Source organism: Takifugu rubripes, chromosome 2, assembly GCF_901000725.2.
Source record: "Takifugu rubripes chromosome 2, fTakRub1.2, whole genome shotgun sequence".
In the NCBI taxonomy this organism is placed as follows: domain Eukaryota; kingdom Metazoa; phylum Chordata; class Actinopteri; order Tetraodontiformes; family Tetraodontidae; genus Takifugu; species Takifugu rubripes.
Window position 1 is genome coordinate 14,546,038 of NC_042286.1, and position 18,944 is coordinate 14,564,981.

The 18,944-nt window shown below is 51.6% G+C and overlaps 2 protein-coding genes across 2 annotated transcripts; both read right to left on the bottom strand.

Annotated features, from left to right (window-relative positions):
* Positions 1–448: 448 nt before the first annotated feature.
* Positions 449–2,956, bottom strand: ap5s1 (adaptor related protein complex 5 subunit sigma 1). The gene is made up of 3 exons (XM_029828607.1): positions 2,703–2,956; positions 2,222–2,513; positions 449–1,340 (listed from the first exon to the last, which is right to left on the bottom strand). Exons 1-3 carry the CDS (start codon positions 2,882–2,884, stop codon positions 1,212–1,214), a joined length of 603 nt encoding a protein of 200 aa, XP_029684467.1. The 5' UTR covers positions 2,885–2,956; the 3' UTR covers positions 449–1,211.
* A 1,369-nt stretch (positions 2,957–4,325) lies between these two features.
* cdc25b (cell division cycle 25B) lies at positions 4,326–9,466 on the bottom strand. The gene is made up of 15 exons (XM_003962872.3): positions 8,918–9,466; positions 8,740–8,822; positions 8,552–8,603; positions 7,393–7,434; positions 7,271–7,304; positions 6,965–7,096; positions 6,774–6,893; positions 6,566–6,709; positions 6,415–6,489; positions 6,150–6,338; positions 5,946–6,050; positions 5,802–5,864; positions 5,644–5,742; positions 5,328–5,573; positions 4,326–5,252 (listed from the first exon to the last, which is right to left on the bottom strand). The coding sequence occupies exons 1-15, from the start codon at positions 9,130–9,132 to the stop codon at positions 5,112–5,114; spliced, it is 1,740 nt and encodes a 579-aa protein (XP_003962921.1). The 5' UTR covers positions 9,133–9,466; the 3' UTR covers positions 4,326–5,111.
* Positions 9,467–18,944: the final 9,478 nt, after the last annotated feature.

Consider the following 18,944-nt stretch of genomic DNA (forward strand, 5'->3'; position numbering starts at 1 on the left):
TCAAACGGTGCACATACATCATCCTGGGGAGGGAAGGTCAGAACGCTCGGAACGCTCTCAGGAACGCTCTCAGGAACGCTCTCAGGAACACTCTCAGGAACGCTCTCAGGAACGCTCTCAGGAACGCTCGGAACGCTCTCAGGAACGCTCTCAGGAACGCTCTCAGGAACGCTCTCAGGAACGCTCTCAGGAACGCTCGGAACGCTCTCAGGAACGCTCTCAGGAACGCTCGGAACACTCTCAGGAACGCTCTCAGGAACGCTCGGAACGCTCTCAGGAACGCTCTCAGGAACACTCTCAGGAACGCTCTCAGGAACGCTCTCAGGAACGCTCGGAACGCTCTCAGGAACGCTCTCAGGAACGCTCGGAACACTCTCAGGAACGCTCTCAGGAACGCTCGGAACGCTCTCAGGAACGCTCTCAGGAACACTCTCAGGAACGCTCGGAACGCTCGCCGCTCTTTATTCAAACAGAACCCATCAGAATTCTGAAGGTGTCAGAGTCTGCAAACATTTGGCAACAAACAGGAACGGGTCATGGGCGACGACCCGAGGGTCTGAACGGAGCGGAGCGGCTGGAAACGATGGCGGCGAACGTTTCCTTCCTTCCTGGCCGCACGAGAACCTGGAGAAGCTGCAGCATATGTTCAAACACGTGTGCTACATGTTGTCGCTTTCATGGGGTTTGTTTGAGTTTGTCACTTCCTGTCGTGTTCCTCGTCCCCACCGACGGTGACAGTTCTGGTTCAATCCCGACAGCCGAACCAGAGCGGGAGGATGTTCGGCGTGAGATGAATCAGTCCTCCGACTCTTCGGGAAGGGAAGCTGCGGAGGACAGGAAGCACTCCGAGGCTCCGCGGCGCTCCTCAAAACAAGATCCGGCTGGATTCCTCCAGGTCAGGCGGAGAAACGGCGCCTTTGATGTGCACGACTTGCTCGGCGTTCCGCCTCTTCACAAACCCTTTAATCTGCTGTAGCTTTTCACTCCGTTCTTCAATCCGACACGTGAAGTGGAGCCGCGCCTGCGGTGGAGAGCACTCGCCATCGTCTTCATCACCTTCACCACCGCCATCGTCTTCATCACCTTCACCACCGCCATCATCATCATCACCTTCACCATCATCATCGTCTTCTTCACCTTCACCATCACCATCATCTTCTTCACCATCATCTTCTTCACCACCACCACCATCTTCTTCACCATCACCTTCCTCACTTGGATGCGTACGCTGCGACCTCCTTCTCCAACCCCTGAGCGAACCGGTGGTTGAGGAAGAGGAGCTGCCCGTGAGGAAGCACGCGGCCCAGCAGAGCATCCACGCGGTCGCTCTTCAGCAGGACCTGGAGGAGAAGTGTCGTTAGCAAAGACACAGGAACAGTAACATCAGCAGGAGGGCCACCAGCAGCGAGGTCAGAGGTCGTGACCTCCGGTCCGCCACTTTTTAGGGTCCCCCACAAACATTCGTCCTCATCGGTGCCCGTTTCTAAAAATGGCTGCGGATGTTTTGAGGTTTGAGCTCGTGTTTTTGCTCCAGCTCCACCGTGGCTAAAGGAGCCGCTTATCCAGGCAGAAAAGGCTGAAACACTTTGATCAAAGAGAATAAAACCTCCCGGGGGAAGTCACATGACCTTGTTTGCTTTAATGAGTGCTTCTTTTTCAAAAACAGCACGAAAACAAGAGTTTAGCAGGAAACCTTTTGACCACACGGACAATAATGTTCTACTGGATTCTTGTAGGAGTTTGTTTTTAATGGGATTTGTTGAGAATCAGCACTTTCATCCTCTAAGAGAAGTAAAAGCAGAACTAAAGCGTCCAATTAAAAATCTCCTGCTCTGATCCTCACCCACAAACTACAAAATTACACAAACATTACACAAAAAATGCACTTTAGAAAAAGGATGAAAAAAGACCTAAAAAGAATCATTTCATCTTCTATCTTTATCTGTCATTGGGATTTCTTTTAAAGCAAAACTGTAGTTTATATTATTAAATAATCACTGATAACTTCCTTTTGATACATCTCGTCTCTTTAGTTGCTCCTGGAATGCTCCATCATACCGACGCTGCAGCACCTTCAGTATCAATATCAGCACTTTTAGACTTTGTTTATACTAATGTCAAGGTCGTCATGGCAGCAGTAGTTCTGCTGAGGAACAGCACCGTTATTCATGAACCATTTACTGGAGACGTTTAAACCCGACCGGCCTACGGCCCGGCTCACCTCGCTGCCCTGACCCAGCATGTGCAGCTGCTCCAGGCAGTGTCGGCTCAGGTTCCTCAGGGTCCCCTCAGCCAGCAAGAGGTTCTCATGGGCCTCACACACCAGCGTGAAGGCCAGGCTCTGGACCCCCAGCCACAGAGCGCTCATCTCCTCAGAGAAAGGCTCTCCGGCTCTGAGGCGCATGGCTCCGCTGTCGGCCTCCTGCAGGGCCAGCGCCTCCTCCCCGGGTACCGACTCCATCAGCGGCCGACCCGAAGCCTCCCGGGACAGACAGACGGCGCTCTGGACCTGCCTGACAGCACCAGAGAAGAGAAGAGACACATCTGAACACATTCTTCTACACCTCAGCTGCAGGAGAACCGCTGCAGGGACCCGCAGGCGAGGCCTGTGGGGCAGGTTTAGGTTGTCTTCCATAGGTGAACTAGTGCCGGCTGGATAAACCTTCATTAGGTCACAGCTATTGTCAGGGAAATCATCTAACCTGGCGACCACCGCCACCTTCTCCTTCTGCAGGAGTCGTTTCTCCTCCGGACTCAGCCCTCGGTGTTGAGCGGAAAAAGTAGCTTCATTCGGTCCAAAAACGCGGGAGTAAAGAATCCGACTCTCCCCGGGACCGAGATTACTGACCGGACAGATGGTGTGGATCAAAAAACAGCGAACCATGTTAAAGCTGAGAGAGAAAAGCCCGTTTCACGCACGTCTGCGAAGCTCACTTCCGGGTTGGTCAGCTGACCGCTCAACTGCGCTTCTTCATATGAACACCAGATGGCACTATAATATAATATAATATAATATAATATAATATAATATAATATAATATAATATAATATAATATGGTATAATATAATATATTTAATATAATATAATTCAATACAATATAATGTTTTACTTCAGAATAAACAGGACGACCTTTTCCTGTAAAACGGCTCGACGACTGCAGATTCGGTGTTTCTGCAGCTGCTCATCCAACAGCTGCTGTAATCATGAGTGGAGACAAATGCTGGATGAACTTCTTCACCCAGAACCCGACAGAAGCAGCTGAAGAGGTTCACATCTGTTAGTGGGATCTCTCGGGGAATCTAAGTAATATTTCTATTCATAATGCTGCATTTCAATGATTTGACTTCTGAGTTTTAATGTGGGACGAGAGCACTTGCAGAGGGGAAAGGTGCTGCTTTGGGAGATGGATTAGCCTTGAAACAGAAGCAGGCCTGGTGTTCACTGCAGATGGGATGTTTCTGTCCACAACTCCAAACGTGCATCTTCATTTTGGGCTGATTGCTGCGTTAACACAAGCAACTTTCAGCTATTTTGACCCAGTTAGCTGACATTTAAATTGACAGCTTGTTTATTGCTGCCGGTGGGTCGAGAAGAACCACAGGAAGTAAGAAATGAAGCAATCTCTGCTTTGGTTTGAGTCTGTGTTCTGAGAAGAAGGAAGTGAAACCAACAAGAGGCGAGAGAACCAGGCAGACTTCAGCCCCACAGACCTCCACCCTTCCCCTCCACAACCACACCGAGCAGCTCCTCCACCCACAAAGGTTCTTAGTGAACGGGTCAGACTCAAGGGGCTGTGAAGGTGGGCCAGGCTGGGCCTGAGGCCTCCTGAAGAAGCAGCTAAAGTTGGAGGTTCTGCTCCTGTAAGGAGCCTCTCATCTCTGGAGCCACCAGGGTTCCTGACGCCTCCACTCGTTCTATTGGCACGTGTTGCTTTGACCCCAGCAACACGTGCGCTCTCTAACCGACGCAGCTTTTATGTGGAATTCAGCAGCTGGAATGCTGAGCTCTAATGGCGGAGCCCCGGAGGGGCGGGAGCTGAGCACGTCCGTGCCTCCACCCCGCTGGTCACATGTTCACGGCACGTGCACTTGTTCCTGTTGAACTCTGGCGCTGCTCCCAGTGTGGAGGAGTGTGTGAGTGTGTGAGTGTGTTTGTGTGTGTGAGCACGTGTCGCAGCACACAGGCCGCTCCCAAGGTCGCGCTGAGGGAAAACTTGAAAAACAGGAAGCGGCTTCCCCGCCACAAGCTAGCAGAGCAGAAGCAAAGCTCTTAATCTGGGTTAAAGCTGAAGAAAAGAGAAAAACACTGGAGGAGAAGCAGCGAGTGGACTCGGACCAGACCGTAAAAACTGTTTTAATGGTAAAGCCGGACAGACATATGTACATTATTGGATCTCTGGATCTTCCATCTCAAATCAGAGTCGTGCTGAAACACAGCAGCAAAAACACTTTTAGGAACCAAAAAAGTGACCAACATCATGTGAACGCGGGTCGGCTCAGAAATCCAACCCGCCTGCGATTTACTGCGTGTTCACGTCGTCTCAGCTCTAGACATCAAAGCAGAACAAAGAAAAAAAGGCTGATTTGAGCTCCAGAAGCGTCTCAGAGCTGCTGAGCTGCAGCACTGGAGCGTCCAGGCTGTGAACTCTCATCAGGGAAAAGACACATTTAGAATCAACGTGTTAAAGCAGGAACACAAATCTTTTTAAAAAGAAGCCCAATTGTAAGTATTTAAATTAAGTGCATGAAGACGGGAGATTAGAAAGATTCCTAAAATCCAGCGGGCTTCAGTGGAACATGGCATCATAGACATCTGGCAGTGGTTCGTTCCACAAATGCCATAAAAATAAAGTAAAAAGGAAAGAGGCAGCAGGTCCAAGTGGTTGTTTTTTTAATTTAAAAAAATGGTCACATTGAAAAAAATGGGGTTTGACTGCAGCTCAAGACTCCAACAGGTTTCTCAACCTTAGAATTCTGCATAAATAACTCGGCTGCAGTCAAACCTTAAAATCCTCTTCTGTCGCCACCATAAAAAAGGCGTTTCCAGGGCGCAGCCCCACAGTTCGTCCCCCGGCTGCTCGGCAGGGGGCCGCGTGTTCAGTGGGAGGAGCTCACGGCTTCTTCAGCCGGCTGTACGCCTCCCGCTTGCTGCGCTCCCCGGCCCAGGTCCGACTCTTACAGCGGAACTTCCTCAAGTCCTCCTTGAAGTCCTGGTGATGCATGGGGCGGTAGGACTGCGGCTCACACTGCGCCTGAGGGACGAGAAGGAGGTGAAACCACAGCGCCACAGGAGGTGCTGGACCGCGAGGGTGCGGAGCGGAGCGGACCTGGAACTGCTGGAAGAACTCCTTGTATCCCCCCTTCAGGATGTAGAGCTCTGGGTAGTGGAGTCTGGGGTACTCGTTTATGGCCCGGTCCCGCTTGCGGATGAAGCGGCACATGCGCGGGCCGCGCTCCGAGGAGAACTCGCAGTGGAAGATGAGCAGCACGCGCTTGTCGGCGCAGGAGGAGACGATGGGCGTTTTGAGGAGGAACTCCTCCACGTGGTCCTCGTGGTGCAGGTTGACAGCTCCCTGACCAGAACAAACTGGACTTGGTACCAGAAGCAAACGCCCGAGGCCCGAAGGCCGTAGTGGAGCTCACCTTGATGTGGCCGCCCTCAAACTCGTAGGGGTAGCGACAGTCGATGATGACGATTCGCTCCACGAGGTGGGTGAACTGCTGGGAGACGGCCGCGACCATCTGCAGGCACAACAACGTCATGAGACCAAATACGGAAGCAGGAGAAGAAGCGACCTCACCGTCTCCGAGGTGATGTACTTCAGGTCCTGGTGCTTCCCGTCCGTGGTCGGGAGGACGAAAGTCTGAAACAGAACCCAGTGGAACCCAGTTAAAGGATGGTCATTCCACCCAGATGACCCAGCTGGAGACGTCCCCCTCCTCACCCTGGTGAAATCCCCGATCAGCTCATGAGAACCATCTTCTCCGTCCAGCAGCGTCTCGATCTTCGTCTGGCAGAAAGATTTGGACCTCTGAAAGAGAGCGCTCCCCTGGAAGAGACGGGGCGGAGTTTCAGGAGGAGAATGGAGGTTCTTCTCCCACAGGAACTCCTTTGGTTCCGCTACCACGCTGACAGAACCAGGACTCACCACTCTGGGGGACTCTGGGTTCTGCTCCTGGGTGGTGACCTGCGACCCGGCCAGACTGCGTCGCCTCTTCACTCGGATGGGCGTGGTTTCGTCTGCAGGACAGTCGGGACGCTTCGCGGAGGGGCGGGGCACCGGGCTGGGCATGGACGGGGAGCGGAAGAGGCTCCGAGGGCGGCAGCGGATCACCGGCTGCAGCGGCACCACGCAGCGGTCATTTTGACGCGTTCGCTTCTTGCGGAAGGTTCAGAACAAGAGTCCAACTTACCGAGTCTGCGGCGCCGTCGGCCACTAACGGAGCCGTGAGCAAGCTCTCCATTCCCATCGGCATCCCGGCGTCGTCCTGCAGGGGAACAAACATCGTTACTCTCAGCCGGCCCGACGCCGCCAACAGGACGGGCCAGCCGGCGAGGCCGCACCTCCATGTGGTCGTCCAGTATTTCCAGGAAGCCGTCGTCCTCGTCGTCGTCGTTGAGGGAGGAGGTGAGGGAGGAGCGCCGCAGGAACGAGGGGCTGGAGTCGTAGAAGTCCAGCTGCTGCGTGACCGGAGGAGGCGAGGAGAGCTGAGGGACAGAGAGCAGCGTCAGCCCCAGAACCAGCCGCCACCTGAGACCCACCTGTACACACCATGAGGGCGGGGGCCGAGCTGGGCCGACAGGAAAACGCTTCTTTGGACGGACCGCCGTTGAAGGAGCGCACGCGGGAGCGCGAGACCGGCTTGGTCGGCTTCTTAAATTCAAAGCCCTCCTGAAAAAAGAGATGCGACCGTGAATTAGTGACTGAACCGTTTGGTCCAGCAGGTTCTGCTGCTCACCGACCTCTGGCAGGTTCTCCTTGTTGTCACACACAGACGAGGTCATGGCGCCGGAGGGCTGCCGGCCAAATATCCCGTAGCGGGCGGCGTCTACGTCTCGGCCCTTCAAGGATGGACTGCAGCTCTGCAGCTGGACCTGGGCAGCAGTTCACAGGGTCAACGGGGTCAACGGGGTCGGGCCAGGAACCAGCTCGTCAGACACTTCTGAACCCTCCCCTCAGCTACAGGCCGGAGGCCCGTTCGGACTCCTCAGTACTCCCACTTGACTCCTTGGAGCAGGAATTAAAACCTGCAGGATAAATCTGCTTACCGGCAACGAGTTGATCCGTCGAATCGGCATCTTTCTACAATTGATAGCAGAAGTTGCTGTCAGCACAAATCTAAAGAACCTTCCTCCGGGCCCGACCCGTGTTCTGATGGAATGGCACTTACTGGTTGACGATCCTGCTGGACTGCTGGATGGCCCTCTCAAACCTGCGACAGAACACATGAAGCACAGTCTGAGCGGATCTCTCCAGGATCACAGCAGATTATCTGAACGGAGGCGAGAAGCCTCCTGAGCTCCTGCAGCACCACTGCAGCCGGGTCGGGGGATGCAGACGCCAGAGGTGGTCTGGAGAGAACCCCACCTGTATGCTAAACCAGTGGAGGAGAGGGTCCATGGGGGGGGGGGGGCAGGGGTGCGGAGATCAACCAAGCTGCCATTTGCCTGCTGGAACCAGCACCAACCACAAGCGGCCTTTGTTTGTTGAGAGTGTGCCTCAATGTGGCCCAGAAGAAAGGGGGGCAGCTGTTCTCTGGGGTCCCCTCAGCTCAATAGCCCCCAGCCCCCTTTCCCTTCTGAAATAACAGCGCACAGGAGGAGTGTGCCAAAGCCCCGAGTGGGAGGGCCGCCCTGACACCAAGCAGGGCACGTCCTCCCCCAGCCCGGGGTCTCCTAGCAACCCAGCAGCTGTAAAGGGGCTGAGGGACGTATCGGGGATCAAATGCTGCTGTGGAGGAACTCGCACATCTGACAGCAGCAGATGTGTGCAGACCAGACTCACCCAGCGGAGCCAGGAGGAGAGGCCACCCAAGATAGGGGGGCAGGCTGTGATAACCCGGCTGCTGCCCCCCCCCCGAAGCCTCCAGCCGCATTCAAATGAAACAAAGGAGAAAACCCTTATCCAAGAGGCATCTTCAGTTCTAGTGAAACATCTGTGGAAAACTAAAAGAAATCCAGTTGGATTCTTTATAAAGCTGCAAGTCGTCTGTGAGTCGGACTGGTCACCAAATCAGCCCAATTTAAGGGGAGGGGGGGGTGAATAAGGCTAAACAAGCTGATTCCAGAAGCCTTTTTCCCTTCTGAGTGAAAGAAAGTTAAGAGCCCATCACTTAATCTTCTCAGCTACATTCAGCTGCTGCCTTGATGTCAACGGCAGAAACAATAATCCCAAAGATGAGCGACCGTCCCAGGCTGGGGGGGCTGCAGGGAGCTCCCGACCTGGGGGGGCTGCAGGGAGCTCCCAGCCTGGGGGGGGCTGCAGGGAGCTCCCAGCCTGGGGGGGCTGCAGGGAGCTCCCAGCCTGGGGGGGCTGCAAGCGCAACTTACGTGTTGTCCAGTTCAACAGAATCCACGGGGCTCAGGAGGTCCATGCCAAGACCTGCAGGAGGAGAGTCGGGATCAGTATGTGGCCCAGATCAGAACAGGTGGAAACCACATGAAGCACGCGCGCGCCGAGGCCCTCGGACACGCCAACAGCGGCCACCCGCGAGCAGACGGGTTCTTCTGGAACTCACCAGCATCGGAAGACACATCAGAACCGAAGGAGGGGACCTTCTCCAGGGGCCCGTGCTTCCTCCTTTTCGGGGTGTCGCAGAAGCTGCGGGGGGGGGGGAGCAGAGACATGAATGCGGGCCACAGACGCACTGTTGCCAGCTAACTTTCAACCTTCAACAGTTCAAACCGGTAACAAACCTTCCAAGTCCAGCCAAGTTGTTCATATCCAGAGCCAAGTTAGTGACAGGCGACAGGACGGTGGTGGGTCCGGGGGAGGACAGGTTCCGGCAGTGCGGGTTCTTTGTGCTCAGCTCCGGCAGGCTGAGCGCGGAGAGCCCGGCGAGGCGGTCCGGCCTTCGCTCCAGGAGGCCGCTCACGGGGCTGGTGGCGCCCGGGCCCTGCATCGACTCCATCGGTAAGCTTTGTCCCGCCGCCGCTGCTGCTGCTGCTTCGCGGAGGAATAATTTGGATTTTGACTCGGAACGTGAAAATTAGCGAGACGGTCCGAACTTCGAGCTAACCCGGAAGCTACACACACAGCTAGCGACTCAAAAAACCATCTCAGAGGCAGAATATGGGACGGCGGTTGGGAGCGATGCGGCGGTTCCGTGAGGGTAGAAACGTTGAGCGGCTCCGGATACACGCTAAAGCCGCATCGCTGCGGGGGTCAGAGAGCTGCAGCGCCGCGGTCTCCCGTCCTGACAGCCCGGAGGTTCTGAGGCTCGAACGAGTCGCTTGTATTTGTTCAAAATAGACCGTCTGGAGCGGCAACCTGCCAGCCAATCAGCGCCGAGCAGCGGTGGAAACTGACCAATCACAGCCTGATACGGCGCTCCGCGCGTGCTCCTTCACCGGATGCGGGTGGATGAGGCCGGAAGTGACGCTAATCCTTTAAAACGTTCTTTTTTTCTCTGTCTTCTTTTGTTCTCCCACGTAATTTTTGGAATAGTCTGAAACTACAGATAAACTACTGCACCGCCGACGACACACACGAAACTACATGTTTATTTAACTGCACTTGAGTAGAGTTAGAAAAACACAAGATAATCATTGTTTTAGCAGATGCATCAACTTCACGATGATTGCGACAGTTCAACACACACACACACACACACACCAACCTTTAGTTGTACTTGTTTTGGTAATATGTGTGTGTTGCTATTACATAAAGTTTTAAAATATATATTAATCAATTTGATTGAATTGACACGTGTTTCACTGGGAAAATGAACTTAATTAATGTTCTGGATCAGCCAATAGAAAATACTGAGCATCAAAAACTCTTTTGTGTCACTTTTATGTATATTTCCATACATGCACATGGTGCTTCCTATAAAAATCAGCACGAATGAAGCCTCAAAAAGCCAGTTGAGAGAACCCCAAACTCCCACCGGTCATTATGGGAACATTATGGGATATTTTCAGCTTCTCCTCTTCTGAACTCCATTTTTAAGGTTTTTTAGTAATATTTGCTCTGCAAACGCAACATGGCAGCAGATGCTCACACCTCGCTGAACCCGCCTCGTTTGACCAGACCACAGGACTCAAACGGACAAATGTGGACATGTTTGCCGGGTGTTGCCGGAGGCGTTTTGCTCCTACAGCCTTTTATTACTTCTCCACAAACGCTTTGTTTGCCTTCCCAATGCTGACTGGCCACTTATATCTGATCTTATCATTCTTTCATTTTCATTTTGATCAGCTTTGTGCGGAGAGTGGACTGATCTTTGTCCTCCTCACAGCAACAATTGCTGCGTTTGTCGATGTAAATGAAGTTTAATGAACTCCGAATGGTTCAGGCGGAGACATGTGGCCCCCCGCCAGACACCTCAAAAGAAGAGCCGAGAAGGGGGAGAGAGACTCTCCAACCCCGAATAAAACACATTCTGTTCCCGCCAAACATGCACAGACTCCCCGCTGACTAACGCTGCTAGCCTGGAAAAGGAGCCACTTCCCAAAATCAATATTCCCGACCATTTTCTGGAAACCCTAAAGTGGCAAAATGTCCAAATATACGGTGTCTGAAGGCTAAATACCACAAAACGAGTCCGTGTCTCTGCATAATAAAGCACATTTTAATGTGTTAGCTGTGTTTATTTCAGTGCAGTAACTGGATATTTATCAAATTAGTTATGGAACCCACGTGCACACGAGCCGGGACGGTTGTGCAGGTGAGACCCGTCATTTGGGAGCGTAGCAGAACTAGCAGCTAGCAACTAGCAGTGAGCAGCTGACTGGACACATGAGTTACATTTGCGTTTGTCTTATCTGGAAGTGTTTGGTCACCGCTCATTACCATTAACACCAGTTCAAACAGACCATTATTGCAGGCCCACATCGCAGCGGCGCCTGCGTCGCCGGGATATGATAGCAACACATGCTGGCGAATTAGCATCGCAGGCTGTTGGCATGAAACAGGCAGAACTTTATGATTGTAGTCACTGTTGGCCTCCCTGATGACCTTTGAAACCAGATGATTTAAGTCACCATCAATAATTAATATCAGATTTAAACTGGAAATGTGACGTAATAGCAGTTCAACAATCCAAGTCAGGACCATTTTCTAGCTATCAGTTTATTTGAATGGTTTTGTGAGCATGCTGCCTTGCTAAACTGATCGGTGCGTGCTAACCTAGTAACTAGCAGCTAAAGCAGTCTTCGGTACCTCAGCTGAACAAGGACAGTTGAAATTGTTGTGGTGATCTTCTTGGAATCTATATCACATTGTTCCTGGCTACCTGTCATGCTAGCTCACGCTACCTATCTTCTTGCTAAGCTAAGATGGCTACAGCTTCACATTTAGCTCGCAGAGCTAAGAGCAGTCATGATGCTAAACCTACACACAGAGGAAAATGCTAACCTTTTATCTCTCCTATCACACATTTTTGTCTCACACCACAGGACTAAGAAGATAAGCTTAGTTAGTTATCTTTTAGGAAGTTACTGGTCACCAGGTAAAATCTGACAGCAGCTAATGTAGTTTTATCAGTCAAATCAATCAAATCAACAGTGTCGAGCTAAAGAGGGTAAAAGGTGACGCGACATGAGACGGACGTCTTAGAGAACACATAAACGAGGGTTAAAGGAGAGAAAGTTGGGCTCAGCCCCACAGGACTGAACGTATGTACGTATGCAGGGAGGTGGTCAGTCAGCCACGGCTCCCCCCACAGACCCCCCGCTGCTCATTCATACTATTGTTCCTCCTCATTGTCTCAAATGGTGTTAATGCACACTCTTCCCAGGTTTATAGGTCATCTTACTGGTCAACCACCCCCACACACCCCCCACCCCCACAAACACACACACACACACACACACACACACACCTCCAGGCTCAGGGAGGAAGGAGGCCCAGCAGCTGGCAGATGGACGGTGACACAGGGGGAGAAGGCTCCAGCCTCTGGCCAGGAATTCTGGAGGGAAGTCAGACAAAAGATGGGGGGCAGACGGGAGGCTGTGGTGGCTGCAGAGGTGGAAGAGAGCAAAAGGTTGAAGGGGCTGATCCTCATAGTATATGTTATATATGTTATATATATGTTACTGGTTTAGCTGGTATCAGGGGACCGTGAAGCTACAAACGCTGTTAAAGCTTCTGCAGTTCTCAGCTGTTACAGGAGAATCTGTCACACGTGCACACCTGAAAGACGCCCTGGGTTACATGAACCAACGTCCTGCGGTGGGTTATGAAGCTCGTCCACACTCTGGGTTCTTCCTTCACACTGGGAAAAGGCCCACACACACTCATCTGTATCTGTGCTGCTCTGCAGCCTGAAGGCCGTCACAACCAGCGACACGTTTAGAGTTTACAATATAAAATAGATTAGATTAGATTAGATTAGATTCAACTTTATTGTCATTACACATGTCACAAGTACAAGGCTACGAAATGCAGTTAGCATCTAACCAGATGTGCTTAAGTAGCGAATAAAACTGTGATGAGGTATATACAATATATACACACAATGATATATGTTTATGATATCAAAATATATGTTTGTATTTACAGAGTTCACAGATATGTAAAGGGTATATAAAAGTCATTGCAACCAAGATAAATATACTGTATATACAGGCTGTAACTATGGTGCTGAATTTCCTACAGGATCAATAGAGGTTATTTATGCAGTTTTTAACTATGTGTATGTTTTGACTATACAATAATGATAAAGTATGGGAAGTATGGAAAGCAGTGCAAATAACAGATGTAAAAAGTGCAAATAACAGATGTAAATAGTGCAAATAGAGTGAATGTACAATCAGTCAGTCCAGACGGGGTTATTGTGCCTGAAGGGAGGTAAAGTGAGAGGGGTCGGAGTTCAGCAGGGAGACAGCAGTGGGGAAGAAGCTGTTCCTGAACCTGCTGGTTTTTGTCCGGAGGCTCCTGTAGCGCCTCCCAGAGGGCATGAGGGTGAACAGTCCATGCGCTGGGTGACAGGAGTCTTTAGAGACCTTCTTGGCCCTCCTGTGACAGCGCCTCCTGTATATGTCCTCGATGGAAGGAAGAGAAGCTCCAGCTATTCGCTGGGCGGTCTTCACCACCTTCTGCAATGCCTTCCGGTCTGAGGCAGAGCAGTTCCCATACCAGACCGTAACACAGCTGGTAAGGATGCGCTCGATGGTGCAGCGATAGAAGTTCACCAGGATGTCTGAAGAGAGGTGGTGTTTCTTCAGAGTCCTCAGGAAGAAGAGACGCTGGTGAGCCTTCTTCACCAGACTGGAGCAGTCGTCCAGGTGAGGTCCTGTGAGAGGTGGATCCCCAGGAATTTGAAGCTGGACACACGCTCCACCGCTGCTCCGTTGATGTGGATGGGTGGGTGGAGGTCCGTCTTCCTCCTGGAGTCCAGGACGAGTTCTTTGGTTTTATTGGTGTTGAGCAGCAGGTTGTTGTTGTGGCACCACGTAGCCAAGCGGTCCACCTCCTGACTCATCGTTATCCTTGATGAGGCCAATCACCGTGGTGTCATCTGCGAACTTGATGATGGTGTTGGAACCATGTAGAGCTCTGCAGTCTGGGTGAACAGGGAGTAGAGGAATGGGCTCATCACAGAGCCCTGTGGTACTCCGGTGTTCACAGTGAGGGTAGGGGAGCAGTGATGATCTAACTGCACATGTTGTGGTCTATTGGTCAGAAAGTCCAATAACCAGTTGCAGATGGAGGTGCTGATGCCCAGATCCCTGAGTTTGGTTATTAGCTTGGATAAAATAGAGTTTAAAGTAGAGTTTTAGTTCATAGAATAACTGTTAACTGCTGTTCCTGGATCATGTGACCGCTGACGGATGATGAATTCTACACCATATAGATCTATACTGACGGGACGCAGACGCACACGGATCCGTAACAAACTACTGAACAATCTGATTACAAGTGTTCATTTGAACAAAATAAGTTAATTATGTTGCTGCGCCGCTAACGAGCTGCAAAAGATCAAGTTCAATGAGCCATTTGTTTGACTGAGAGGCACCGGTGTGTGTGTGTGTGTGTGTGTGTGTGTGTGTGTGTGTGTGTGTGTGTGTGTCAGACCTGGTGAGTCCTGTATGGGGAGCAGTTGGTAGCAGTTAGATGCCCCATCTGTCAAAGCTGAGGCCTCGTTTGGAGGAGAGCTCAGACTGATTAATCATGGATGAGGTCAGGGATTAAAGTATCAAAGGTAACGTTATTAAATCTTGATAAACGCCACAATTAGCAGCACTTCTCCTTTATTAATGCTGAACTGGCTGCTGTGGTTCCTTCCCTGCAGGGGCCAAACAACCAGGCGCAGCAGCGCGGCCCTGCAGCTCAGGGGGTTTTAAAGCGACCTTCATTAGTTGTGAAGGTCACGGCGGGATCTCGGGATCCCGTTAGCACCTCTGGATCTTTTTACCTCTGGATGAAACCTCATCAAACTTCAGGGGCGGTTCTACACATTCTAATGGGAAACAATTGAGTCATTACACTTTTCTGTTTGAACGTCAAATTGGCAGAAATGTGACCTTTATTAGAAATTAACCTAAAGAGGAAGTTCAGGAATGTGGGTTTATTGTAGTTTGGCGCCATCTGCAGGCAAGAAAATCCGACTCGTTTCAGCAGCTTATTTAACTGAAAATCAGAAAAATAAAACAGCAAACTCTATTATTGTACCATGTGTAAGGGCTTCAATCATTTACCTTCAGAATCTAATATAAAAAGATGTTGTAGATGTATATATATATATATAGATGTTGTGAATGTATACCCCCCAAAAAGTTAATTTTATATATTTTCTTATGTTGTAGTCATTACAGTTATCATCTACGTTGTTATGCAGGGTGTCAGTGTTCATACTAATTTATAAAATTAAAATCTCCAAAAATTAATAAGGTATCAGTAAATCCATCCCGATGCGCTTCCGTCAGGTGCAGTTCCTCATAGTGGCCACACGAGGGCAGCATATGCCAGGAAACGAACGGAAAAGGCTCAGTTTTCTTTTTCATAAATTAAATATGGCGCATGAAGCAAATAACAGTGTATAAATAAAATGATTTAATAATCCAGCTATTATACGAGGAGGGCGATAAAGTTTGAATGGCTGTGGAAACGTTCCCAGCCGTAATTACAACAATAATGAGGTGTGTTACCACTCGTGTCCAGCAGGCGTCAGCAGCGCACCAGCTCAGGAGCCACCGTGCGTGTGGTCCCGTTTGGACGTAAAACCACGAATTAGCTGCCGCGTCCTCCCTCTTTGCATGAATATAAAGACGGAAGCGAGGTGTGTCCCTCGGTGGGCTGTCTGGACCAACGACGAGTGTCAACATACCTGTCTGTGTTTGGCTCGTCTCCATGGAGACCACCGCTTTGATCTGCGGCCCGCAGACTCCGGTCGTGGCCTGTTCTGATCAAAGTGGACACAACACACGGCAGGTGGGACACACCTGGAGGCACGCTGCTGCAGAGACCGACCAAGGTGTTGGTCTGGATCACCTGGGATCAGTTAGGATCACCTGGATCAGTTAGGATCAGTTGGGATCAGTTATCAGTTCATTTCTCTCAAACTCTGGTGAATAAATTTCTCACGAGTGATTAAATCCTCGTTGCTCCGTCTAAGATGTGAGATTTGGTGTTTAGCAGCCGAACAGTCGATTTGTGTAAAAACACAACAGCAGTTAACACACACACACATACAGACACACATGCACACACAGACAGTCACACACATGCACAGACACACACACACATGCACAGAAACACACATACATTCACACACACACACACAGTCACACACACATTCACACACACACACATTCACACACATTCACACACATATACACACACACACATACACACACACACGCACACACACACACATTCACCCAGTCACACACACACACACACAGTCACACACAAACATTCACAAACACCCAGTCACACACACACACACACACTGGTGGGGGTGGAGGAACTGCTGCACCATTATAAGCAAACAGAGAATGTGAGGACAGGAAGTGAGGCGGTCTCGTAACCTCCGTCAGCAGCAGCGCCGGGAGCTGCGTCGCCGCCAGCGGCGCTTTATGGATGGGCGCTGACGCCCACAGGAAGTGTCAACAGAGGTCAAGTGTTAAAGTCCAACCCGCCAATTCTCACCTCCATTAAAGTGGGGGGGGCTCCATTAAAGTGGGGGGGGGCTCACAGCACCTGGGAAGGTCCCAGTTAAACCAGTGCTCCCACACATGTGCTGGGACGAGAACATTTATGGACCGTTTCTCCTGAAGCTGAAGTTCCTCACGTGCACCTGCTGCAGGACGCCGCTCAACAGCCGTCGTCGTGGCAACCGTTTAGCATGGTAGCATTTCTAACTAGCGCTGCGAAGCTTCCGGCTCGTCCTGGGATACGTCCCCGCATGTTTGTCCTCGTCCCCTGTGACGTGTCCAGGTGTCCCACAGAAACGACCCAAGACTGAATAAAGCCCTGGAGTCCACGTGCACCCTGACGTGCACTGAGATCTCACACCAGGTGGATCCTTTTGATTCCAGCCATTGAAATCAGACCTGCTGGGACTCCTGGAACTGGGAGCGTCAGACAGGCTGAATACACACGTCCTGGTCCCCGGAGCAGGAGGCTCGGGGACCGGGACGGGGAGCAGCCATGGAGCCCGTTAATCCCTCATTAATTAGATAATGACGTGCACGGCCACCGTTAGCCCGGAGCAGAGCGGCGGTGGCGTCGATGCTAATGCTGGCGTTAGCCTCCTCTCTCCCACACATGGAAATGTAGAACACACAGACAGGAGCGAGTGGGATGCAAACGGGGCAGAACCGGAGCCAGAATTAGCCGGGTCGCTTCACGCTCACCCACTCAAGGGATCCGAGTTCTCCCTGAATGTGGAGCGGTTTTTAGCAGGTTTTGGTTCGTTGTGTAAAAAGACTCACAAACACGCAGCAGAGACGTACGAATACACACAAATCAGAGTTTTCCTGGTTTTCCTGGACCCGCGGCGGCGCCCAGGACGGCCGTGTTCACCGCTAGCTTAGCAGAGGCTGTAAAAGGCAGCGTTGTGCTGCTGCACGTTTCAGGTTCTGGGTGTGGAGCCGCGTGTTCACACACGTCTGGGTGCCGGACCGGCAGCAGCACAACAGTCCTGCTACAGGTGACAGGTGACGTGACCCCGAACAGGTGTGTTGATATCAGCTGCTGCTCCAACAGGCCCGGCCTGAGCACGTAGCGGCAGCAGAGCCCGAACGCGTATTGGAGCCAGACGGAACCTACCTGGCCTTTCTCCCGGACTCCCATTCATAGTCAAGGTGAGGGCCGAGGCCCAGCAGGCTCCAGTAATGAGCCCCCAGGTTGCAGCATCAAGGTGGGAGAGGCAGGTCGTTGAGGATCGTTCAGTAAATGGCTTCATAAACTCATTAGCAATGGATGTGGGTGGACGGGCCGGGCCGGGCTCACAGAGGCTGCTAAATGTGCCGGGAGGGTGAGAAAACCGGGCCCTTTCAGCCCCATCATCATAATGATGACAGTGTTGCTCCACACTTTTGTTTCATTCAATCACGTGTGAACGGAGCTGCAAGGTGAGACTGAGCAGAGCCCCGACACACACACACACCTACACACACACACCTACACACACACACACACACACACACACACACACATTCCAGGCTTGCTGCTCTCCTCAGAACCTTCTTCGGGGTTGTTCCGCCTGGACCTGGCGCCTCGGTTCCACGCTGCAGCGATTACATACAGAAAAGATTCACGTTTGTAGGTCATAAAGTCACACAAGAGACGACGCTGACGAGGAGCCCCGAGGTCCGATCCAGAGCCTCTTCAGGGAGGATGGCCCACACAGAGCCATCAGAACATCGGCCTCTTTCTCCTCTCAGGACATGACTATGAAAGGACGCCTCTCTGGGACAAAGGTCCGCGTATTCCTTGTCTGGCTCCAATACACAAATCACACCAGAGCCACAGTATCAGTCGGTGTCACGGAACATGACATTTGCTGGCTTCTTCATTAAAGGTTCCTCTAAAACCGGGCTTTCGTGTGAACCAGCACCTCTTTCTGCAAGTATTGTTTATTGGCAGAACCTGAGGCTACAGTTAATCCCAAAAAAGACCAAAGTGTGGAGAGATAAAACTCCACCAGGTGCTCGAAGGCCTCGTCCTGACACCCGCCCACTCAGCATCCTCCCCGGTGTCAGATGTGAGCTGGACCCGCGGTTCTGGGGCTCCTGGGGTGGGTGGTCTGTGCAGAGGCCTCGCGGCAGAGCCGCTCTCGCTGTTTGCGCTCTTCATTAGACGCTCTGGTGTCAGTGGAGGAGGACAAACAAAGGCCAAAGGGAGCGGGCGCTTCGCCCCTGCGTCTAAATGTGTTTTAACGGTTACTTAAAGGCCCACAGAAACTCTCCGCCACCCTCAAATGATGGCATCGAGCCTGCAAAGTTTGCAGAGCTGGCTATAATCCAAGTTGAAAGAGCGGATGTCTTTGTCTCCTGGTTGCGTAAAGCAAATCACTTCCTTTAAAGAGCCTCGTCTCCAAACATCTGATCACACAAACGCCTGACGCGCACTTCCTGCGCAAAGACCGATTTCACGATCACGACGTTGTCATTTGGCTGTGGACTCGACTGCATTAACCGAACTTCACGCACGCGTTTGCAGACGTGCATTTGCCCAGTGTGAAGGTTCGGACCCAGAGCGCCGCTGGATTTGACGCCTCAGTTACTCAGAGCCATTAAACCTTTTTAAGAGCAGCGCTGCCGCTGTTAAAAG

What these genes read in the sequence shown, in the direction of transcription:
- ap5s1 (XM_029828607.1), bottom strand. Translation starts at nt 2,884, where the DNA reads ATGGTTCGCTGTTTTTTGATCCACACCATCTGTCCGGTCAGTAATCTC. An exon ending in AAGGTGGCGGTGGTCGCCAG is followed by an intron (nt 2,514 to 2,702) that starts GTTAGATGATTT and finishes TGGTGCTGTCAG; the next exon opens with GCAGGTCCAGAGCGCCGTCT. An exon ending in TGCTGGGTCAGGGCAGCGAG is followed by an intron (nt 1,341 to 2,221) that starts GTGAGCCGGGCC and finishes CTTCTCCTCCAG; the next exon opens with GTCCTGCTGAAGAGCGACCG.
- cdc25b (XM_003962872.3), bottom strand. Translation starts at nt 9,132, where the DNA reads ATGGAGTCGATGCAGGGCCCGGGCGCCACCAGCCCCGTGAGCGGCCTC. An exon ending in GCTCGGCCCCCGCCCTCATG is followed by an intron (nt 6,710 to 6,773) that starts GTGTGTACAGGT and finishes TCTGTCCCTCAG; the next exon opens with CTCTCCTCGCCTCCTCCGGT. An exon ending in TGATCGGGGATTTCACCAGG is followed by an intron (nt 5,865 to 5,945) that starts GTGAGGAGGGGG and finishes GTTCTGTTTCAG; the next exon opens with ACTTTCGTCCTCCCGACCAC.